At 39.3% G+C, this 23,123-nt stretch overlaps 2 protein-coding genes across 5 annotated transcripts in view; one reads left to right on the forward strand and one right to left on the reverse strand.

Moving 5' to 3' along the window:
• fam49a (family with sequence similarity 49 member A) overlaps positions 1–17,291 on the forward strand; it is a 32,164-nt gene extending 14,873 nt beyond the window's left edge. The window contains exons 2-12 of one of the 3 annotated variants that reach the window (XM_005811160.3): positions 3,870–3,922; positions 8,299–8,378; positions 10,519–10,640; positions 11,367–11,472; positions 11,588–11,724; positions 11,815–11,892; positions 11,978–12,094; positions 13,273–13,352; positions 14,057–14,183; positions 14,272–14,342; positions 14,915–17,291. In XM_005811160.3, coding sequence (XP_005811217.1) covers positions 8,309–8,378; positions 10,519–10,640; positions 11,367–11,472; positions 11,588–11,724; positions 11,815–11,892; positions 11,978–12,094; positions 13,273–13,352; positions 14,057–14,183; positions 14,272–14,342; positions 14,915–14,978 — 972 coding nt within the window. In that variant the 5' untranslated portion in view covers positions 3,870–3,922; positions 8,299–8,308 and the 3' untranslated portion in view covers positions 14,979–17,291. Of the gene's footprint in view, positions 1–3,869; positions 3,923–8,298; positions 8,379–8,631; positions 8,723–10,518; positions 10,641–11,366; positions 11,473–11,587; positions 11,725–11,814; positions 11,893–11,977; positions 12,095–13,272; positions 13,353–14,056; positions 14,184–14,271; positions 14,343–14,914 lie in introns of those variants that run through there. The other 2 variants (XM_023347545.1, XM_014473355.2) reach the window with 2 other exon arrangements.
• Positions 17,292–17,886: 595 nt separating this feature from the next.
• On the reverse strand, positions 17,887–22,950 carry fbxo16 (F-box protein 16). 2 transcript variants are annotated; one of them, XM_023347544.1, is made up of 9 exons: positions 22,616–22,950; positions 21,882–21,977; positions 21,146–21,181; positions 20,863–21,069; positions 20,624–20,788; positions 20,291–20,550; positions 20,108–20,219; positions 19,451–19,703; positions 17,887–18,428 (listed from the first exon to the last, which is right to left on the reverse strand). In XM_023347544.1, exons 1-9 carry the CDS (start codon positions 22,616–22,618, stop codon positions 18,406–18,408), a joined length of 1,155 nt encoding a protein of 384 aa, XP_023203312.1. In that variant the 5' UTR covers positions 22,619–22,950; the 3' UTR covers positions 17,887–18,405. The 2 variants fall into 2 exon arrangements, with proteins under 2 accessions (XP_023203312.1, XP_023203311.1); XM_023347543.1 differs by lacking the exon at positions 22,616–22,950 and adding an exon at positions 22,484–22,537.
• Between the last annotated feature and the right edge of the window lie 173 nt (positions 22,951–23,123).

Here is a 23,123-nt window from a genome sequence, read left to right on the forward strand (position 1 = left end):
TATGACAATAGTAGACTGTGAAGGATTGTTCAGAATCTGCCAAAACAAAGAGATTTGCTCATAGGGTCCCATAATTTTACTGTTATGAATTTATTTTGTCAATTTTTGGAAGCGATCTTTCCCACCTGGGTTTTCTCTGACAATCTAAATAATGTTTTTCACCATGTATGCCGATATCACCAGTGAAGGAGCAGCAAAACAAAGACTTTACTGGTTGCTGGAGCTTTAGAAAAATGTGTTAAGAAGCTCAGTTCAGGTAAAAGGCTCATGAATGTTTGTTTTAAAGCTCCATGAGCTGGGAGAGTCTTTTGTTTTCTACTGTAAACTGTAGTTGTTGATTATTTAAGCACAACATTAACTAAATGCATTTACATCTAGTTTCTTGGATACACCTAACTTTGTTGGCTGTTCCTAAATTAAAATTTTTTTGTATTTTATTTTGTTCAATAAACTTTTGCTTTAATTTTCCTAATTATCCTCATCACACCCATAAAGTCTCCACCCAGTTTCTATATTGGCCTTTTTGTCTTACCAGCAACTAGATGGCAGCTTTCATTATGACACACCTACATTATGACACATTTCACTGTAGGTGTGTCTTCTGTTCCCTGTTGTCAACAGGGATGTAGCTGATGTCAACATTTGTAGAGGGAAATCGTAGAGGGAAATGTGACGCATGTGGTTCAGACAGAGATTCAAGTACAATTGATTTGGATTTAAAGGCCTGCATCCATCAAACCATCGGTTTTGTCTGTAAACTGGTAAATGAGTCAGAGCAGATACTCTGAGTGCTGCATTTCTTTGTTATTTCAAGATGATCGTGACTACGTGAATTAACAGAAATCTGTTGTTTTAAGCTTTTAGGTGCTAAGACGCAGTGTCTTCTCTGCATGACGAGTTCAAACAATGTGATTGAGATTTGATAAAAATCCAACGTTAAGAAATCCTTCAAGATAGATTCAGATTTATTCATATCCCAAATGGGCAATTGATGTTACAAGCAAGTATAAAAAGTAAAGGACAAAGTATCCAAGATTAAAAAGTAATTTTAAAAAAACATACCAAAAGGACATGAAATACAAATCAATACATAATGGGAAGAGTACAGCAGTGTATTTCATTATTGACTGACAGTTGCAACAAACACTAAATCAGGGGCAAGTCCCCCTACCATGTCCTGCATTAAAAAGAGATATTGCTGTAGGAACAAAAGAGTGCTTGTACCTGCTACTTTTTATACTAAGAACAGACTTCATTTGGTTCTGCACACACCGATCAGCCAGCATCACAAGGATGTTACACACTAAATATTCAAAAATAGAAATGATTGCACTGTTTTGTGATCGTTACCACTACGTGTTTTTTTTTTTTGTTGTTGTCTTTTTTGGGAGGGGGGGTCCAGAGGAAAATTCCACCGTAGCTGTCGAATGACATTTCCTGAAAAACATGTTTATTTTTTCGACGTCTGCACACATCTCCCTCTGCGCTAACTGGCTCCACCACACGCTGGGATGATTGTCAGATTTACTGACTTAATATGCCCAACCGACTGGCTCTTACGCCGGCTGCACGCCTCAGTGTGCCATTGTTTCACTGAACGGCTCACTTGCTGCGATAACTACCTGGCTGCAGTGAAAAGTTGGATAGATGAGCAACTGGCTCACCACCTCATGGCAGGACGGGAATTTCTATATTTTCATCGGACATGATGTGCGCAGCTTGGTTTATGATGAACGACCGTTCTGGGTGCTCTGAACTCTGCAATGGTGACACCTGTCTGGCTGGAAAAACAAGAAAGATTTTTAGGTTGAGTGGAGAGCAGAATAAAAGATAAAAAGGGTTGGGCAGGAGGAAAGCAGAGAACTGGAAGGAAGCTGGATGTATGTTTGGAGCTGTTGGTGCTGCTCTCGTCAGTCTGTGCCGTCCACATGGTGTTTTGGCAAAATGTTGGAAAGCTCCAGAGGGAACACAAGAATGTGACATCATGTGCATGTGCCTGGATATGAAGTAATATTGTGGTGAAAGTTACTCTGTGACAGACCACAGGAAGCTAACATGTCTTTGCCATCCATTGATTCATTCTACAGAAGATTAAATTCACTCTCGACTACAGCAATCTTTGAGCAAACTATTTATGACTTTATGGTTGTATCTCATCATTGTGATGCAACATGTATGTTTCTTTTGTATGAACTGATCAAATTAATACATTTATTACTGGTATTTTAACTTGAAATGGCCTGTTCTGGTTCAGTTTCCTCTCATTCTCATGAAGTCATTGTACTTTCCAGCTTTCAGGAATTTGGACCAATGGTGATCTTGTTGCCTAAAACACGAATAGCACAGCTAATTTTTCCTTTAGCGCTTTTGCTAACTTTGAAAACATTTAGCATACTTAGCTTCCTCTAAATTAAGTTCCCCCATAAATTATAAAGTGTTAATTTACTTGACTGTTTTATAAACTTTTAGTTAAATAAAGTTCAACATCGGTGTTAACGTTTTGATCATCAGCTGTTAAGAGTTCTTCAAGTAGTTAAATGTTTATACCAATGCTCTTATTTTGAAGTGGCTGGAGATCATTTACACAGCAGTTCCGTTTCCTCTTCTCGTGTGCCCCCACCCCCACCCCCATGATTGTATTTCAGACAAAAACCATACACAACATATAAATTATGCCAAAACTAAATCGATGCTGGAGCGTTGTAGTCTTTAATGGGCAGATATCATTTGGATTGAAGCTAGCGCTTTAGCATTAGCTCCTGCTAAATAACCGTGATGGTGTCCTGCATTAACGTTAGCGGAACTAATGTTTGTGATTAGCACACTAGAGTTATCGCAGCTAACTTTGTAGCTAGCAGCGCCCACCAGTCGTCATTAGCTTTTCCTGATATCAACAGTGTAAATAGCCTGAAGCTTGCACATGGCGATAAATTAATGGCCGCTTTTGTCATGTATTCACCAGCTGTGCTCTTTGTTTTGCCAGAGCTATATGTTGGTAAAAACCTTGAGCTTAATTAATCTCAAGCAGGCATGGTTATCATGTTTATTGTGGAGAGCTAAGGAGAAAATGCTAATGTGTTGTATGGTCTACTCTCACTGGCATTTTTTCATTTTTAATCTATTGGCTTGTTACAGTTTGACCACGTTACTTCTCCTCCCATGAAGACAAAACGTTTCAGCCATGCTAATAATAATAAATATATTCTAATCACCATACAGCGTAGTATATCTAAAACAGCTAGATAACACTTAACATTAGCAAGCTGTAATTCTTCTTCAGAGAGTTGTACCCAACAATAAATTACAGCACATGGGTCTATAAAACAGCATTCTAAGACACAACCCTGTAATATAATGATATCAACTATCCTTAACAGCTTTATTGTTGATATTTGTGTTTGTTCTGCCTCCTTAATTTAGATCTGCTCTCATTTCGGGGAGTCTGTACGTATAGACTCGCCTGCAGTCATATTTCGACCGATGTGTTGAGTGATGAGCCTGTCATCTGTTTGTTTATCCCCTCCTCTGAGTCTGGATGGAGTTACGGCCAATCACGGTGACCAGCAGCCGCCACAGTTTGTCTCAGGCTATTTAATACTCAGATAAACACGCAGCAGTCTTAACTCTTCTTCCATATGACACACAGGAGGGTAGGTTTCACCGCTGAATAATTCAGTTCTGGGTTTTTGTCTCTGTATTGTTTGTCGGGTGCTTGCTAGGGAAGAAGAGAAAGGTAATTGAATAGTTCATAACGATGAACAGCTCATGTTACCGTTTTCTTTCTTTTTTTTCTTCTTTCCAGTCTGAACATGTTCATGCAGCAAATATTGTTTGAACTTATTTCTTCTTTTTTTCTTCCTTTTTTTTAGGGAACAGGAAACGAATGATCTAGACAACAACCTGAGGTCCTCCACTGGAGAAGGTACAGCTAAGGCACGGGCACCTCCACATCCAAAAAGGAGAGAAATGTTTAACCAGCTTGTTTGACTTGGATCATGATCTAATCCCCCCTCTAAGGCCCATCAGCTTGCTAACAACACGGCGGTTTACGTGATTATAGCCGGGATTAGGTTGCTCTTCTATCATTAAGCTCCGAATCCTTTTTTTTTCCGTCCGAGAAGACACAGAAGAGAGTCCATTTTTAAAGAGAAATTCCAGTTTTCTCCTGAAATTTACTGCTAAAAATTAGACTTTTTATGTCAGGTATCCAAATGTGTCTGGGTCCAAAATGAATTTAAAAAATGACAAGCGCACTGAAATGAGCACGTGGGATGTGAAGGCATTGCTGTAAAAATGTAACTTGTAAAACGTTTTTTTTTTTTTTTTTTTTTTTTTTCAAAATAAGCCTAATGATGTTCTAAGAACATGTTAATTTGGAGGATGTTATTGCTCCCAGGCTACAGGGCATAAAACTGCCTCTAAAATGAATGGAAAAAGCCTTGAGATAGCTTCACACTCTGCAGCAGGAATGCTGATGATGTTCTTTAAGTTTTCATCACTACAGTTTATCCAGGTTAGCCAACATTATACCCCTGCAAATTTAGGTTTAAATAGTTGTTTGTTTTAAACTATCATGCCTTTTCAGAATGGAAGAGACTTTGTTCCATTTGTGAAGGAAGCTAAAGATTAGGGTGATGGCAAAGGGGCCTCCACGCTTTCTATTTTTTCCCCATTGATTATTGAACATGACTTTTATTGTTTTTCATTTTATCCATAACTGATACTCCTTTGTCCTACATGATCTCCTAACAAGGAACAAACTTCTCGGTTGAACAAAAGTAAATTTAAACTAAATTTGCAGTGACGAGAATATGTTTGACTTGATCGTATCTGTCTAGTACTGGGATTTTTTTTAAGATATGTTCTTAAGCCATGACATCTTGTACATGGAAATACTTTTTTAGTTTTCAGTTGTTTCACAAACGCTTTCTCCGTATTTCCGTGAAATGCCCCTTTAATTAAGCCGACTTAATGGTAGACACTCTGGAAAAGAGGAAAGTCAAAGTTTCCACTTTCAATCCAGGCGATGCAGATGAATGGTTGTGAAAGAGGAACTGGCTTCACTAGAAAAATTCCCTGAGTGTTTTTCCTGCCCTGTGGTATTAGGGCCGCTGCCTGGAGAGGAGAACGTTTCACGTAACAAAGTGTTTTGTGTTTCTGTGAAGCTCAGCGGATATTCAAGCTGCCTTGTTTTTTGCCACAGTTTGTTCCTGAGTGCTACTTTTTCTGGGAGATTGAAGACAGCCGGGTTTAATGTGCATTCGTGCTGAAACCTTGGATTTACACAAATACTTCAGGTTCATTTTCAGGTTTCTGCACACTTCTGCTGTTGAGCATTTTTTTCATGAAATTTTTTTCTTTCAAACAATTAAATGGGCAACATGGCATGTAGCCATTCAGATATGTTGAAACTCCGGCAGCTTTTCTCATTCTGTCTGTCTTTCTGTCTCTTTCTGTCTCATTTTGTCTCTGTCTGTCTCCGTCTTTCTTGGTTTAACTATGAACATACATCCCACTATTGATCAGCAGGTTGCAAAAGAAAAAAAAAACAACCCAATAAACACCTGCTTTTTGTTTTCTGAAACAGATTTGTCTTTTAACTTTAATAAAAACATTTGTAGCTGAAGTTGATCTTAGAACTAGTCCTACTGTAGTACCCAAAACCTGCTGTAGCCAAACCAAAACCTCATTTGGTGTGTTTTTGACATTATCATCCCGTTTAAAACACCCAGTAATCTCCATATTTCAGTTGAAAATTTTTCATCTTAATTATTTCATCATTGTTCACTGCCCTATGATGCTGTGGGGCAGTGAAACAGCCCCACAGCATCATGCTGCCACCCCGAGATTTACATCTTTATAGCTGTAGATGTTGTTTCTTACTCAGCCTCTGAGATGGGCTTCCATAATCTGAATAAAAATCTGTAGCTCGTTCTGTCTAGAGGAGTAGTCAGAAGCTTTTGGGGTCAATGTACAACTTGAACAACAGATTAATCATTTGACCCAGGAAGAGCAGTTGAAAGGCAGAGTTAATGACTTTCCTGTCAGTGATGACTGTATGTACAGTAAACCTCTGAGTGGAACTCGCTATATATCACATGTGTACATTTATGAGCAGATTTCACTGAAATGTACAAATATGTGGTTCTACAGTCGAGCCAGCTAACTGCTTTAAATTATGCAGGGAGATATTTCTGTTGCGAGGTTGTTATGGCAACAGACTCTTGATGCGTGAATGAAACAGAAAAGAAGTCAACTCCTTCAGTTCATGATAAACAGTTATGATTATACAGAAAAATAGCCACAATAATAGTAATTTTTCCTTTCTAATAGACCCATCAGTGTAAAAGCTCTTGGAGTTTGTTCTGTAAGTATCTAAAAATAGCTGAAAACAAATGCTTCTTTGATCACATTATCCACCAGAACTCATATTTATCTGTGGAGAGGCCACATGATCTTTATCTCTGATGTTACTTTCACTTTTTGTAATTTATGAGTACTGGAGGAGGTGTAGTGAGTGTGTGGAAGAACTTGTAGCTGCAGGTTAAACTCTGCCCAGAGAAAAATCAGGCTCCTAAAGCAACATGTATAGACATGGCACCCTTGTAGCCCAGCTTTTATCTTCGCTGCTTGAATATATAAACGAACTGACACTGCCCCCTTGTGGTGCCTCGTCGTGTCTGGCTGAGACTGGAATGCATGTGCGTAAAAGTTGTTAATCGGTTCAAATCTGAACATATTTATATTCAAAAGCATCAAAGCAGGTCCTGTAGGGAAAACTGTACAGCCTGTTACAATGAAGGCTGAAGAGTTTCTGATGAGGACGACCTTGGAGGGGGGAGTTAGGAGGGATGAATCCTCGGCGAAAAAATAGTCGACAGCTTGCTGGAGGCTGTGCTGTGTGATTATCATGTGCACACCGCAGCACAGTGCGTCTTTTGTTGCCACTCCACCACAAACCATGAAAGTTCGAACTTTGTGTGTGAGAAAGATGTTGGTGTCTTTCGGCTCCTTTACATAGAGCTCCATCTTTGGACGTCCGACCTTAAAATTCCTTCTTAAAAATAATTTTTTGTTTGTTTTTAGTTACAATTCCAGCACCAGTGTGACGTCAGAGTCCTAACCGTAATGCTCACCCTCTTCTACGTTTAAAAACCTGCTCTGATTACAGAGTTTATGACCACCCTCCACTGTTGGGGACTTTTGCCTGGAAATTACTACCTACCTGCTGCTTTTTGCCTCCAGTAAAAGCTCCAGAGTGCACAGCTGTAATTTAGGGCTCCACCCCGGTGTTAAGCCACAGACACAAATTCAAAACAGTTGAGAAGCTGGTTCAGATTCTCAGAGGGTTTTTGGGGTACGTTTAGCTCTCCAAACCTCTTGATCGATCTGGAAACCGATTCAAACGCACATGTAACACAAAACAGGAAGCTAGTTGTGTTTGTATGAAATTAAATGAGATGAGTTTAAAATCAAAGATCAAGCAGTTGGTGAAAAAAATTAGAAAAGTAATCATTTGGCAATAAATGGATCTGACAAAATGCCGAACATGAAATGGTCTCTCGAAAAAAGTGAAGTTCAAACTATTGTATGGAGCTTATTTAATCAAATTAACTTTATTTATAAAGCACATTTGGGGCAACCAGGGGTTAAACAATAAACTGTAAAATAATAACAAATGGCCACAAAACATTCAATTTAACTAGGAAAAACATAGAAATAATTTCTACAACATGAAATGTATAACAAGTAACAAAAAAGTGACACTGAAAGATGATAAAATATAGAGATGGATACATCATTCAACCAAGAACTTTGCCGTTGGATAGAAAATAAGACAGCCATCTTTCAAAATATATTTCTTGGCAGTACAGATGAATGGTCAACAGGACATAAAACTCTGCATATCATCTGCACAACAATGAAATGTGAAGTATTGATCAATGATGTGACTCAACAGATTGCCTGAATAAAAGTGGTCCAAACATGACTCCCTGAGGAACTTCTTAACTAATAGACACTGGCAGTCAGTCGGTTAAATAAATCTCATCACTGAAGAACATGAACATGGAAAACAACAAACCTACTTGTTCACTCCGGGTGATTACCATTTTAAGCCAGTGAATGTGTATTATGTGAACATAGACTGTCTTATTGTTGACTTGTGTGTATATATATATATATATATATATATATATATATATATATATATATATATATATATATATATATATATATATATATATATATATATATATATATATATATATATTTTAATCCATTTATTTTGACCATCAGGTTTGCTGGAATGGGTAACCTGCTAAAAGTCCTTACAAGAGAAATAGAGAACTATCCACACTTTTTCCTGGACTTTGAAAGTAAGTCTGTGATCTGAGTGGAGCGTCATGTGTGGAGGGGTGTGAAGCCTAACCTGCTCCTGTCTCCTTTCTGTCAGCCGATTTCTGCGCAAGACGGAACAAAAAAAAACAAAACAAAAAAACCTCGTTTCGCTCTCTGCTTCTGCGCTTCTTCCTTCTTTCTCAGCACAGCTATGACCTCCTGCTCTGTTTATGACTCTTTTTTTTTAACATAAACGCCTTCTCTTCCTTTCCCTGTGTTTTTCCTTTCTTCATGTCTTGCAGATACCAAATGGGGAATCTGTTAAAAGTGCTCACTTGTACAGAGCTTGAACAGGGACCAAACTTTTTCCTTGACTTTGAAAGTGAGCACGACTTTATTCCTGTCCCTTTTCTAAACTCCCAACACGCCTACCATCTTTCTTTTAATTTTTTCCCCCCTGAACATCTTTCCTTTAGTGTGGCTGGTCAGGGGTCAGCCCATTCAATGTCTCAATTGTCTCTCTTTGAATTTCTAATGTCTCCTCTGTTATGTTTCATTCATCTTTTTGTGAAAGAAGGAGCCTGACCTTTTGACCTGTGCCGTCTGCTTTCACTAAGTTCTCTGTATGCATCAGTGTTCGTTTCTGAAATTAGTGTACACATTTGCATAAAGTGTCAGTTCCTCTATGATTCGAGGCAGTAACTAGGGTAAATCTAATATAGACTGGTGGATTTTGGCTTCAGCCTTCTGCTGAGACCTCCCACAGAAGAAGAAGAAACAACTCACACTACATCTCCACAGTGGCATTTCAGCTGTTCTCCCACTGCAGTCAACCTCAGGCTTTGTTTATTCAGCAGAGAGGAAATGATGGGAGTAGAACGGTTTTGAAATGCAAAACAGACCCGAGACACAGTGTAAATGTCAGGGATTTTCTATATATAGAGCTGCTCCAGGAGATTCATGCACACATTATACTGTTGTATATGTAAGGAGCTGATATTAGCCTACATGCTAGTTTTGTAGACCTCTAATTTTCTAGCTTATCTCACTAATCCCAAACCATCTAAAGCTGTTTTCCAGTTACTGCCGTCATGCATTCAAATTCCAGTCAAAGATTCACATTCATCATCATTATTATTTATTGTCTTCATGGTAATGAGTTTTAAAAACAAGAAACGGGCGCACAAGTTTTCATTTATTTCCACATGGGGTTCAAAGCTTTATATATAGACTCAAATATACTGTATACATACACCTGGTGATGTAATGGTGATATTTAGGGTTGTCCCAATCCGATATTGATATTGATATCAGCCAAAAAACGAGTATCGGATTATATCGGCGTACATCTAAACTATGAGCACTTTGCTCCAGCATTTAGTCTGCCCCATTGGTTAATAATAAGTAGGTCAGTTGTTTTCATACCTGTTGTTGTTGTTGAGTACTGTTCTCCCTCTAAGTAATATGACTTCAACAAGAATTTTCCAACATTCCACATGACAAAATGAGTAGTAAAAGCATATATGATACGTGCTCGTAGCGCAAGGGTCACTGTCAGTATCTGCCAGTACTCAAAGCTGCAGTATCGGAAAAGAAAGGATTTTATCAGGACACCTCTACTAGTATTTAGATTAATATTCTGTCAAAATTTGCTGAGAAACATCACGCTTTTTGATGCGATCAATTAGATTATTGCATAATTCTGGGTGGATGTGGGAACTTTAATTTTTGTAAAGAACACTTCACACTGGAACTGAAAGATATTTTAAATATCGAAAATAAAACATGACGATTAAAAACACAAAATTAAATGTGGAAGAAAAAAAGAATCATTTACAACCAAAACCATAAATAAAATGGATTATGATGTCTTTGTAAACAAAATTGCCCTTCAAAAAATATTAATTATCTGAATGGAAATTGTCAAACTCATTTTAATTTATGATGCCATTAACTCGTGTGACTTGTGCACCCAGTTCTTGTTTTTAATGCTGTTTTTTTTAACTCCCATCTAAAAGAAATGGTTGAAATTAATGATTAAAATCCCCAAAAGCTAATATGATGTCAAGTGGATAAAAACTGAGATTTTTTACTTCAGCCAAGAATAAAATCCCTGTACAGCCTCAAGTAATTAATTGTTGAGGAGTATAAATGATTGGAGTTTTGATTTGTTCATAGATGCACAGCCGACAGAAGGCGAGTGTAAGGTGTGGAACCAGGTGAACTCGGTCCTGCAGGACTCTGAGAGCATCCTGACGGGGCTGCAGGGGTACAAAGGGGCGGGGCTGGAGATCAGAGATGTAAGAAAACACACATCACACACACGCTTTAGGATTTCCTTCAAGGAATAACTGGGAATAAAGCTGCGGTATTTAACTTTTATAGAAAATATGTGTTTTTTACATATTTGTTAAAACTGTCACCATGTCGTGACAGTTTATCAATCAAGTTTATTTGTATAGCAAGGCGGTTCAGTTTGCTTTACAAAATAAAAGCACAAAATTACAAAGTTACAAAGAAAATACCTCATGAGACGGATAATCTGTGAAAAAATTAATTTCCTCTATTTCCTCCTTGAGCTACTCGCAACCAAAACCAACCAGTCAGAACCAGGAGGTGTGTCTTAGCGCTGTCAATCATGCTCATGTTCACGCTTCTCCATGTGTTAATGGAGAAGAAATAACTTACCTTTACAGGAAAACCGTTTATCCACCGTCATCAGTGGTTATGCGAACTAACCTTAGGATTCACGACAGCAGCATAGCAGAGAGCAAGAGATGGTGAGAGAGGGGAGGCGGAAGGGAGGGTTGGAGTTGCGCCACGAGGATGGTGATTGACAGCGCTAAGACCTGGTTGTTTCTAGTTAGCACTGGGGGAAGGCAGAGGAGCTTTTTTATTACACAGATTGTCTGTTTCATACGCGACGGAGTTTTAACAAATATGTCACAAAAAAAAATCTGTAGTTACATACCGCAGTTTCAAATCATCCAACTAATAATTTAACTTTTTGCTTTCTGCCTCTCCAGGCGATCCAGAATCCCAGTGACATGTCACTGCAGGAGCGAGCCTGGAACTCCGTCTGCCCGCTGGTCATCAAACTCAAGACGTTCTACAGTTTCTCCCTCAGACTAGGTGACCCCACACTGATCCCACACTGCCATACACTTAGTCACACAATGCTGTGAATGTGTCTTTTCACAGCCAAACAGAACTATTTTAGTCTTATGAAATGCCTTATGCTATGCAGAGGAGGCTTTGAAGAGTTTGCTGAAGTCGCTTACTTGCCCGCCCCTCACTCCTACTCAGCATCTGGAGAGGGAGCAGGCGCTGGCCAAACAGTTCGCTGAGATCCTCCACTTCACTCTGCGCTTTGACGAGCTCAAGGTCTACTACACACACAGGCCAACACACTCCTACCCTCACATAAAAGCGCCGTGTGTGTTGACCGAGGATTGTTTGGATGTCTTGACACAGATGAGGATTCCTGCCATTCAGAACGACTTCAGCTACTACAGGAGGACCATCAGTCGGAACCGGATAAACAACATGAATGTAAGATGACTTTTTCTTGATCATTAAACACACACACACACACACAAAGCATTTCACCCCGTTAATTGTGTGTTTTCATACAAAGTTGGACATTGAAAATGAAGTCAACAATGAGATGGCCAACCGAATGTCTCTGTTCTACGCTGAGGCCACGCCCATGCTGAAAACACTGAGCACCGCGACGACAAACTTTGTGTCGGAGGTGAGAGCGCTGCTGCAACATAACCGTCTAATTATCCTTCAGTCAAACGTACAGGGGGACTGGAGAGGAAATATCAAAACTAGTGGTGTAGCGGTAATAGAGTTCATTTCAGAGCCTGTAATTAATTCATGCCAAGCCATGTATTGACAAAATAAGCAACGTTTTCAGCTCAAATACACTTTTTGCTTCTAAATTATTGAATGAATAGATGCATGAGCCCAAAAACAAAGATATTTATTGTTTTTAATCTTTTACATAACCATTAGATTGGTGCAAAGTGTTATTATACCCAATCAGGAACCACTGATCATTCATGGACCTTCTTTAGAAATATGGGCTATGGATGCTAACTTTAGCATTGGGGACATTTGTCCTGGTACAACATGGTTAGCATTGAGATGCTACTTTAGGCTTGAATAGCTGATAGGCTAACCATAGTTGTTACCAGCGTCCAATCAGATATTTTTTTAAAACAGAAATGAGCCCTGTGGGCCAGGAAAAGCAGCATTGTGGTCCAGGGCTGCTGTTAGCGGAAGTCGCTTGGACGTCAAATTTATCAGTGTATCAGAAATACACACGAATACAAAGTTCCTGCTTGGAACTTTTGTCAATTAAGAATTTTTTAAAAATGCGATTAATTCCTCTTAAAGAAGTTCATGTGTTAAAATATATATAATTAATTAATTGAAAATAACACGTTTAAGTCCAAGCCTAAATACAAACATAACTAAAGTCTACTAATGTGACTAATTGATTTTCAACTAGAGTGACCACTGCTCTAAACAGAAGAAAGTTTGTAGTTCTAGAGAATAAAGTGTGTCTTAGCGACACCTCAAAGGGAAAGACGTAAGCAGTGAATTTAAAGAAGCAGTCGCAGGAAATAATCTCCGTGATGCAACGATGCTAACAGTCACATAAAGTTGCAACCTCTAGGTGGAATGACTTGGATTGAGCAGAAACAACCCTTCAAGATATTTGCAGTGAACACCACTGATACTGTTTTGATTCTTGTCTGACGTTTAAGCATTTATCTGTGGACGTTTATTTTGAAGCTACATGATTCTCTACACAGTGCAGAACCTTAATTTTTATTCATTTTATCAACTCAAGATTAAACTAGGGGGTGAAAAACTGTGATTATGATCAGTAACAAAGTGTGTTTTCTTTGACTTTTCTAGAACAAAACTCTTCCACTGGAGAACACGACAGATTGCCTCAGCACCATGGCCAGCGTGTGTAAGGTCATGCTGGAGACGCCGTGAGTTTCTGCACTCACCAGTTCAAGTCTTATCACACACACTTAATCAGTCTGTTAAAGCAGCAGGATTAAAAGTTAAGTTGGCAATAATCCTTATGTCTGCATTCATTATAAATTGCATTAGATGGCCAGTTAGCATATGAAGAAAGGTGTAAAATTGTGTTTACGTTTTAATGGACAGTTTTAAGTTGAAATATTTTTAGACTTCACTCTTATTGCTGTTTTACAATTTTCTTACAAGTGAAACAAAACAGCGTGTTACATCACTGGAAATTACAACACTGTTAAGTTCATTTATTTTGGCTCCAGAAATTAAGTTCATGAGTTTTATTGATTCGTTACAAACAGACTGGTGTTTTTTAGGATCTATGTCTAATAATTGTGCCAATTCTGGCTTACTGCTAATGAAAACCAAAATTCAGCTTCTGAGAAATTCACAATATGACTTATGATGGGTAAAAAAAAGATGTTCAAGACAAAAATTGTCAACTTGGTGAGTGGTATGTCCATGTTCTGTTCAGTATGTGGACTCGGTGGTTGGTCAGGGCTCCTTTTGCATGAATTACAGCCAACTTCTTCAGCTTTTGTGGTTTAATTGAGTGTCTTCTGGATGTCTGTCAAGGCATAGTTTGGTGTCTTACTGCGTAATTTTCTAAGACAATTAATTTTAAATAAACTTTTTGAATGTTTTTTTTTTTTTTTAGGGAATATTCGAGTCGCTTCAGCAGCAAGGATACACTCTTGTTTTGCATGAGGGTGATGGTGGGAGTGATCATCCTTTACGACCACGTCCATCCAAACGGCGCCTTCACCAAGTCCTCCAAGATAGATGTAAGAAGACATTTGTTGTGCTTCGGTTCTGTAAAGACGAAGTCGCCTTTTGATTCCATGTGATTTGACTCGGACTTATTTCCTCCAGATGAAAGGCTGCATAAAGGTGCTGAAGGACCAGCCGGTCGACAACGTCGAAGGACTCTTGAATGCTCTCAAGTACGTGCTTTTTATTAAGCATGTTTTAATTAGAGATCCCATATTAATAACTGTATCAGCCCTGATATTGGAAAGAAAATCTAGATTGAGGCAGATCTATTCAGTCTAATTCTATGCTTTGTGCTTTGAGCAACATCATGCTCTATTATTTACTTTCTGAATTATTTGAAAGAACGTTTGCTGCAGTTTGTTTTTGTCAGTTTCAGTTTCTTTATTATTCATTGTACCCTGGCTGTTGTGCTTCTGATTGCACTGACTGAACAAATGAAAGTTATATTTACATATATGTCCAAGCTTGGGAAGCTGTTGGTGTGTTTAATTGTGCTGTACTGGTTCAGAGCTATCAAATAAATGTGTAATTCAGTACATTTCTGTTTGCGTTTAAGAAAAACAAGCGTTTTAAGTCAATGCAGCTCTATTTTTCTGTAACTATTCATGGATCGGTATCGGACGATAACTAAGCTGCAGATATCCATATCTGTTTCGGAAGTGAAAAAAAGTGAATCGGTCCATTCCTAATTTTAGTAATATTGTTATTGTCTCTAATCTAAAGTCCACTTTTTTCTCCTCAGATTCACCACCAAACACCTGCACGACGAGTCCACTCCAAAAAACATCCAGTCAATGCTCCAGTAACATTTTCTTTTTCTTTTTATAAATATTGATATGAAGAGGATCATTCTGCTGACCTCAGACAAGATGTAAATGTTTACATTATTTTTTAAAAATGGTTTGTTGTTCATACTTGTGTGTATTGTGCAAAAATCCTACACCCCAGTTTATTTTAGCCCTGCAGATTTGATTACTTTCTACTTTCCCACCATAAAAATAAACAAAATAAAACTCAAAAGCATCCCTTGAAAGGCTTTTAAAAGCTGCCTGTTGATGACGTTCGCCTTCCCGGATGGCGGGAAATGATCTCTGAAAGCTGCTGCCCATGAGCAAGGCAGCATAAAATCCCAGCTGACGATGAAATTTAAAGTTGAGCTTCATATGAGATTCTTCCGATGCAGAGTAAATATTTGTTTTTGGGATACCGACTTTAGAAAATCCGTCTTCGGTTCACCTTTGTGACCTTTCCGAGAAATGCGTTAAAGTCTCGGACGTCAAACCGACTTCATCTCTGTTGGAGTGAAGAATCGCTGAAGGGTGGGTTGTTGAAAGTGACTATAAATGATCCAGTCAAATGTTTTCTTGAGCTGTTTTTAAAAGCTACATGCTGTGCCATGTTTTTGGGTCAATTTCATCCTAACTGTGCTGCCCGTTTTTAGTGGCACCACTGGTTCAAATCTTCAAAGGCTTAAAATAAATTCGTCTTTTATCGCAGCAGCACGATCTCACATTGGAAATGCTTGAAAGTTCAATCATTTTTAATTTATCCTCTGGCGAAACTACCAATTTAGCATAAATTAATTTATTTGAATTAAAATTTCAGTTTTAGTGTAGCTTATTTTGAAAATAATAAACTACGTATATCCACCATCTGATCTGCACCAAATTCAACAAAATGGATACTAATTCAGCTGCTAAAATATATTTATGAAAAAATTGGGTGGGGGTGGTAAAATACCTCTACAGCGCCCCCTAGGAGCATTAAAATAGTCAGCCACAGCCCATGCTTTGACCGCTGCTTCTGAAAGTTGATACATCTGTGTAACTGATCAAGACCTACAAAGAAACATTTCTTGCAGCCAATTATTGTGTAACACAGTTTTTCAATTCAAGATGATGCTACTGGAATAAAAGATGCATTTCCACACGTCTTTACCATGTGGGCCAATATTTTGATGGTAGTCATTCTTTTAACAGAAAGACCAAAAATATTTAATTCTAAATAAATTATAATTAGTAAAAAAAAAAAAAAAGAGAGATATTTTGACCCTGTTGTTGGAAATTTTAAATGACAAAAAAAACAAAACTCACTTGTTCTCCGAAGTGTCCAGTTTTTTGTTGTTGTTTTGTTTTTTTACGTTTAATTTTAAATGTGACTGTTGACATTGTGCTAGTCCTTCCTGATGAATCAAACTATGGAGGTGAAGTGAAACAGGCCACCAGCACTGAACAGATCCTCCAGCTGCCTCACCTGGTTGTGTGTGTGCGCGCGTGTTTGCGTGTGTTTGGGTGCTTACCTTACACTGCTCTCAAACTAGGTTGGACAATCTGTGACTGTTAAACTGTGGCTCTTTTTTTACCAATGACAGATGGGGAAAGAGAGAGAATGTGTATTAATGGACATCAATGTGTAGGGTAGTCGTTTAAAACTTTTGTTTGTTTCCTTTTTTACCACAATCTGGATCTCACGATGGAAATGCCAGAGGGCCGCCTTGATGCCCTGCATTGCCTTAAATAAGCTGGCGAAGCATGGAAAAACCTGTTTCAGTTGTGCCGAATCCATAAAGCCATACATTTAACCCTCCTGGGTGTCTTAGAACGACGCTGCGCAAATATCACGGTCAGGACGCTGAATGGGTTATCCCGTCAGAGCGTCAGTTTCCAAAACCACACAAAAAAACCCCTGTAAAAGCGCACGCAGGTTCAATGTGGACCAGACCGCGGGAGGGTTAAAATGAGCCGCAGCCACTCCTGTCCCTCCATTAACGCTTTCAGACTAACATCACCTTAACATCCTGTTGTATTTTCACATGCATCCAATCATGAGTGCGAGCCATATTTTTGATGCAATGAGATTGCGGTATCATACAAGTCTCATTTCTGACTGAAGAGACCCGCCCCCCTGTCTTCTGTCAGGGACCTTCTTTGGCCCCAACTGCTTGCTGAATGAAAGACTTTGTTTTAATTACTGATCTTTTTGTTTTTGTCTTCAACTGACAGTTATTGTTCAATATTGTTCAGATTTCTGCTCACTGTTTATGGAAGTTGCTTCAGCTGTGTTCTTGCGTACTGGGTGGGAGGTTTGAATTGGATAATAAAGGTGGTACATTTCTTAAAGACTTTTTGTTCTTATTCACAACATTGCAATTTTTTTATCAGAGAGAGATTCATATATATATATATATATATATATATATATATATATATATATATATATATATATATATATATAACCTGATTAGTATATATTACTATACACTGATTGAATTTGATTTTTTAAAATTTTTTTACTTAACCTGATATTAACTGGATGTTTATCCAATTTGTGATGACATTGGTGAACGGTATAAATGAACGTAATTGAGTTGAATGCAAGTTCTTTTTTGGCGTTCTAAACTCCTGGGTCAGTTTCCCCTCTATGCAACTAGCTTGTACCCATAAACTAGTTGTAGGTATCAGTTAGCCTCCATAAGCAAATCATATAAATCCTTTTCATAAATGAAAAGGTTGTTATGAAATGATTACAACTGCTGAAATAAGACATGATGAAAGGAGCAAATTATTAGCAGCAATAAATGCATTATTTAAAGTTTACACTGATATATGTTTACTACACCCTCTTGTGGCCAGAACAAGTATTACAATTAATCCCTACGTGAACAATTTGGATGGACAAAATACAGCATGGAGAAAGAGACATGTCTTGGTTTTGCAGACGTTTTAATTATAATTCCATTTGGCCCATAAAACACGTTCAATATCATAGAGACATTTGAAAAAAGAAGTTGAAATGTCTCAAATGTGCCCTGCGACAGACTGGCGACCTGTCCAGGGTGACCCCGCTTCTCGTCCGGAACATTAGCTGGAGATGGACACCAGCAGCCCTCCTGACCCCAACAGGGACAAGGATGTTAGAAATTGTATGGATGGATGGATGTCTCAAATGTCCTCGAATAATAAATTCAAGCCAAAGTCTTGCCAGGTTCAGGTAAGACTTACAACAGCCTGTTATATTTTCTAACTTGACTTGCAGATTCTTCTCAAATACATTTTTGCAGAAACTCTCAACTTGATCCCAAAAATACATCGATTCCTTGCAACAACAAAAAAAATGATGCGAAAGGTTTGAAGGAGATAATGAAGAATATTAGATTCATTCAAAAGAAGTTCTCCTGAAGCTCTGCTCAGTGCTGATATCATTGTCCTGCTGGGGGCAGTGTTGAGCTGCGCTTCAAATATTGAACAACCGTATACCTGCAAGCAAAGACAAGTTTTTCCATGAAGATTTTTTTTAAAATCAAAACTTGGCGCATCAATTAAGCTCATTCTCCTGCTGTCTTGACATCCTACATAAGGCAAAACTTTCTTTAAGAAAAAACGTTTTTTTTTTTTGTTCTTTAAGAAAGTTTTGCCTGTGGTTGCGTCTGATCTGAGTCAAATAGTAAACTCATCTATTCTATCAGGTGTTTTTGTCCAGGATCTAAAAACAGCAGCTATCAAAACATTGATAACAAAAACAGATTGGTTAGATCACTGATTGGTTTCGATTGTTTGAGGTTCTGGTTTGTTTTTTTTCTTTCAAAATGATGTAAATTTAATTTCAGTGTTTAATAAAACAAAATACATTTCTGTCATCTAAAAGCTTATAAAGTTGGACAATTTAGAAAATCTGTAAAAAAAAAAAAAATTTTAAATTACGTTCAAAAGAAATAATAATGGACTGAATGCTGGACTGTGGGGAACGCCGGGCTCAACGGTAAATGAGTTTAAATACAAAGCACTTTATCAAGAGTTATAGGCTTGAACTTCTATTCACAGTAGGTACATTTTTGTACATTTTTAAAGTCACCATTTTATGTCCCTTGAGTGAGAGCAGAATTAGCTTGAGAAAATTAGTTAGCTTTTTCTCCAAATCATTCAACTTACCGTATGTATTTTTTCTCTCTCCCAGAGCATCAAGAGGTGGAGGTTTAACTTTTAGAGAAACACGTCAGGTCTGTATGCATTGACATGCCAGTGCACCACTAAATTATATACACCGTGAGTGATTTACTATTGTGGTTAGCTAAAAATTTAATATCCTATAAACTAGAGGAGATAACAATTTGAAACCAGTGAAAACTCAACAAGGTTCTAACATTTCTAATTGGGTCTTGCAGAATTTTTTTTCTTGCAGAATTACTCATATTCAGTCTCTAAGTTCCTGTGGACGTTTCTCTTACTATACAGTTACATCAGATTCTGCCTAAAGGATCTGAACAAATTAGACTGCTTACTGGGAGTGCTCCGCTGAGAGCGCCGGGCTGCCTTGAGGGCCTCCAAACTTAACTGGGGGACCGACGGCCTCACTGGCCCGGGTCGGACCCCGGCGTTCCACCGGGTCATGCTGAGCAGGTTCACGGCTGTCTCAATGGTAATTGGGTGGTCCTGAGCAGGAGATGCCCATGAGGGGCGGGTTTGGGTCCGAGGGTCTGTGGAGAGACGATTAGCAGGAACAGGTGGGGAGGAGTCCTGGGCTCTGAGGAACATCTGACAGAACAGAGGTACAAAAACAGAAGGCTGTTGTTGATACACATTCACAAGAAGTTCCATTTACAGCCATCTCCATGGTGACACCTGGTGGTGGCTGCATTATGCGATGGGGATGTTTTTCTTGGTTGACAAAACACAACAAATCTCCTAAAAAATCCATTATGTTTTGGGTGGTAACATGATGAAATGCCTAAATACATTTGCTAGGTACTTTAATATGAGCTACCCGTTTCATCCACCATAATCAGCAAAACGCCTTCTCTCTCAACATTAACATGATTAAGTTTTAAAGAGCTACTTCATAATGTATGATGCCTCCTGGTAACACAGTTGCATTGCTCATCGCTCTGTAAGATTCAGACAAGGTAAACCATCACTGAGAGCTAATGGTGGAGATTCACCAGAGACTTAGCTTTGCGTAGTTTGTACGTGGCCTCAGATGGCGTTTTTCTCTTTCCGTCACCGTTCTGGGACGCACCGCTGCGGCATGTGGAGGTTTTACTTCTCATTTGCCTGGGCATAGATTTAAGTATTTTAGTCTAAGAGTTCAAAAAAACAAAAAGTTGTGTTTCCAACATCCTCACTCTCTAAAGGTCTGCTCCACGGGATCCAGGTTGTCCAGGTAGTTGAAGCGCATTGTATCCTTTGGGTGTCTGTCTGAGTCTCTCCATGGTGGCAGGGCTTTAGCCTTCTTTTCTGTTTTTAACCCTGATCTGGAGCTGGACTCAGGAGGCTGGATGGTGGGAACTGGATGCTCCTTGTCGTTCTTAACCAGTTCTGGTGGTTGCTTTCGTCCACCGCTGATGGCTGAAGGAATTTCAAGCTCCGGTGGCATTGACGGTGTCTGGAAACACACCGCAGACTTTTAATCCTGTGGCTCCATTGGACCTTTTTCACATGTAAGAAAGTCCCCTGACCTGCAGCAGTCTGCGTCGCAGATCCTGAACAGTCTCTATGTAGTGTCTCTTCCAGACACCCCGCTCAAAGGCCGAGGGGGAGAAGGTGATGCACCAGCCGAGCCGTAGACACTTGGCCATCCACAGTTGGTCCAGCTCCACGATGCTCCTCCAGTGCCAGCTCACCTGTCACACACGGAGGGTAAACGTCTTACACACCCTAATCATGGGCCTCCTGGATCTGCTCCAGCGATGTGTACCTGAGCACATCGGCAGAGGCTGCGAGGGTCCAGGAAGGAGAACAAGTAGAGGCAGAGGGCTCTGGGCAGCAGGCAGGTGAAGTCTGCAGCCTGCAGGGGGAGCCGTCTGCTCACGGTGAGGCTCAGGGACCTGAGCTGCTCCACCGAACAGCGGAGCACAAAGTCCCCCAGCACAGCCTTCCTCTGGCTGTCGGACCAGCTACGAAACTACCAAAGGACACAACTCAGTTCACCAGAAGCATCAGTTTTACAGCATCAGAATAAGTTGTCCTCTTAAACTGACCCATTTTGCCAGAAGCTGTCTCCTCTCATCAAACAGCTGGGAATAAGAAGTCATATTCAGTTAAGTAACGTGAAACATTTGAAGCTTTTGGCAGTTTGATAAGCTTTCTAAAACTAAATACTTTTTACTTTAAAGGGGTAGTATTATATAAAATCTACTTTTTCTTAGCTTTACATCATGTCATATTGTTATCCCCTCCTCAAAGACATTCTGTTTTCTTTTATCTCCCGTGGCAATCACGGGAATGGCTGCCACTCCCGTTGCCTCCAGGCTCTGCTCCTCCTCAGAGCTTCAGTTTCCCAGCCTCTGCCTCACAGAGCAGCCCTCCCCTGCAACTCCCCCACTCAGCTCCTTCAGACTAGCCAGCAGCAATTAGCAAACACCTGGTGGAACTGGGTATCTGCGGGGCTCATTATAGGAGCTACTTCTCTGAGCAACGCTGGTAAAAATGTTGTTAAAGGGTTAATATAGGAGCCATGTTGTGATGACTTCCTGAAGGCGGAGTTTCAGAAAGAGCAGGGAGTTTTTAAAGAGACAGAGGCCCAATTTCAAGACGTTGAATTACCAATTCAAATTGGTTTTGAGTCATATTTGTTATAACATTTTTTATAATACCTGAAGGTAACATATTTTTGATTGTTATATAAAATGGCCCCGAGTGCCTTGAACACACATAATTCTGCCCCTTTAGTAGAATAACAAATAGCAGTGTTTCTGAAAATGAGCTGATGTTGACCTTGCTGTTGATCTGCGGATGGTTCAGTGGGGTCCATGCACTCCGCTTGGTTTGCATTGTGGCACGGCTAGACGAAGGCTGTAATTCAAGTGGCATCTGGAGGCACAAAGACAAAACGATGAGCCTTAACACTACTGCAAAACCGATTTTTCTTCCTTATTTATCCTTTTTTATTTATTCATGTCGTTAAAAGACCCAATGACGACCCGGTAGTTCATGAATCCACAAGGGTCTTAAAAAAGTCCTTGTATTTTAAAGACTTTATGATGCCATGCACTCTAAACAAAGTCCCCGAAGCCTTTGAAAGAGAAATGGGCCCACAGCATCACAGATCCTTCCCCGTGAATGATAGTAGGGAAGAGGTTCATGTTTATTCATAGAATCCACAATAAACTGTAATGTGTTTCAAATTAAACACCAGAGTTCACCTGTAGCCAAATCCCCTTCTCCCCCGAGGCAAACAAAGAGTAGTCACTAATACGTGAACATTTATTTTGAAAGAACTGGTGTCCTATTCATTTGACAGTCCACAACGATATCCTATTTACACATACTACAGGATTACTATTGCAACAACACATTATCGGAAGGGTGAAACTAACCTGTCTACCCCAGCACACGTTCCCTATTAGTGGGTAAACCATCCAACCCTTGGTGAATTCTGCTTCACAATGATAAAGCAAGTTTTCTGACGTCATGCTTATTTTTGTATTTAAAAACTTCTTAAACCTTACCATTAGCGAATAAAAAAAATAAAAAAAATATAATCCAGCTCCGGAACGCACTTTTTGCACCCGCGCACCTCGTCTTCTTTTCTTCTTCCTATGTCCCTCTGCACAGTTGACTTGTTTCCATAGTAACGGCGTGTGAACTCTTATTGCATGAATTGGCCGCTATACACCAGGGGGAGTGCTGCAATGCAAAACGGGAAACCGCTGTGGAGTGTGTTTCTAATAATGGCAAGGATAGTAGTACAAAAGCTCAGAAAATACAATCCTAGAGACCTTCACCCTCTATAACCCTCTGGCTACTTGACGCTGTGGTGCGCACGAGCAATTTGAAACTACAATATAACACGTAACTTATAAAACTTTAGAATATAAAACTTTACTTCTGTATTAGATCATGCGCTGCAACAAAGGAACCAAAATGAATAGTTAATATTCAGAGGCAGAGAGCGTTGGGTGTTCTCCGGAGGGCGGTAACACACAGCTGCTGAGGAGGGAGAATCATATCAAGCTG

The sequence above is a fragment of the Xiphophorus maculatus genome, chromosome 15 (assembly GCF_002775205.1).
Source record: "Xiphophorus maculatus strain JP 163 A chromosome 15, X_maculatus-5.0-male, whole genome shotgun sequence".
In the NCBI taxonomy this organism is placed as follows: domain Eukaryota; kingdom Metazoa; phylum Chordata; class Actinopteri; order Cyprinodontiformes; family Poeciliidae; genus Xiphophorus; species Xiphophorus maculatus.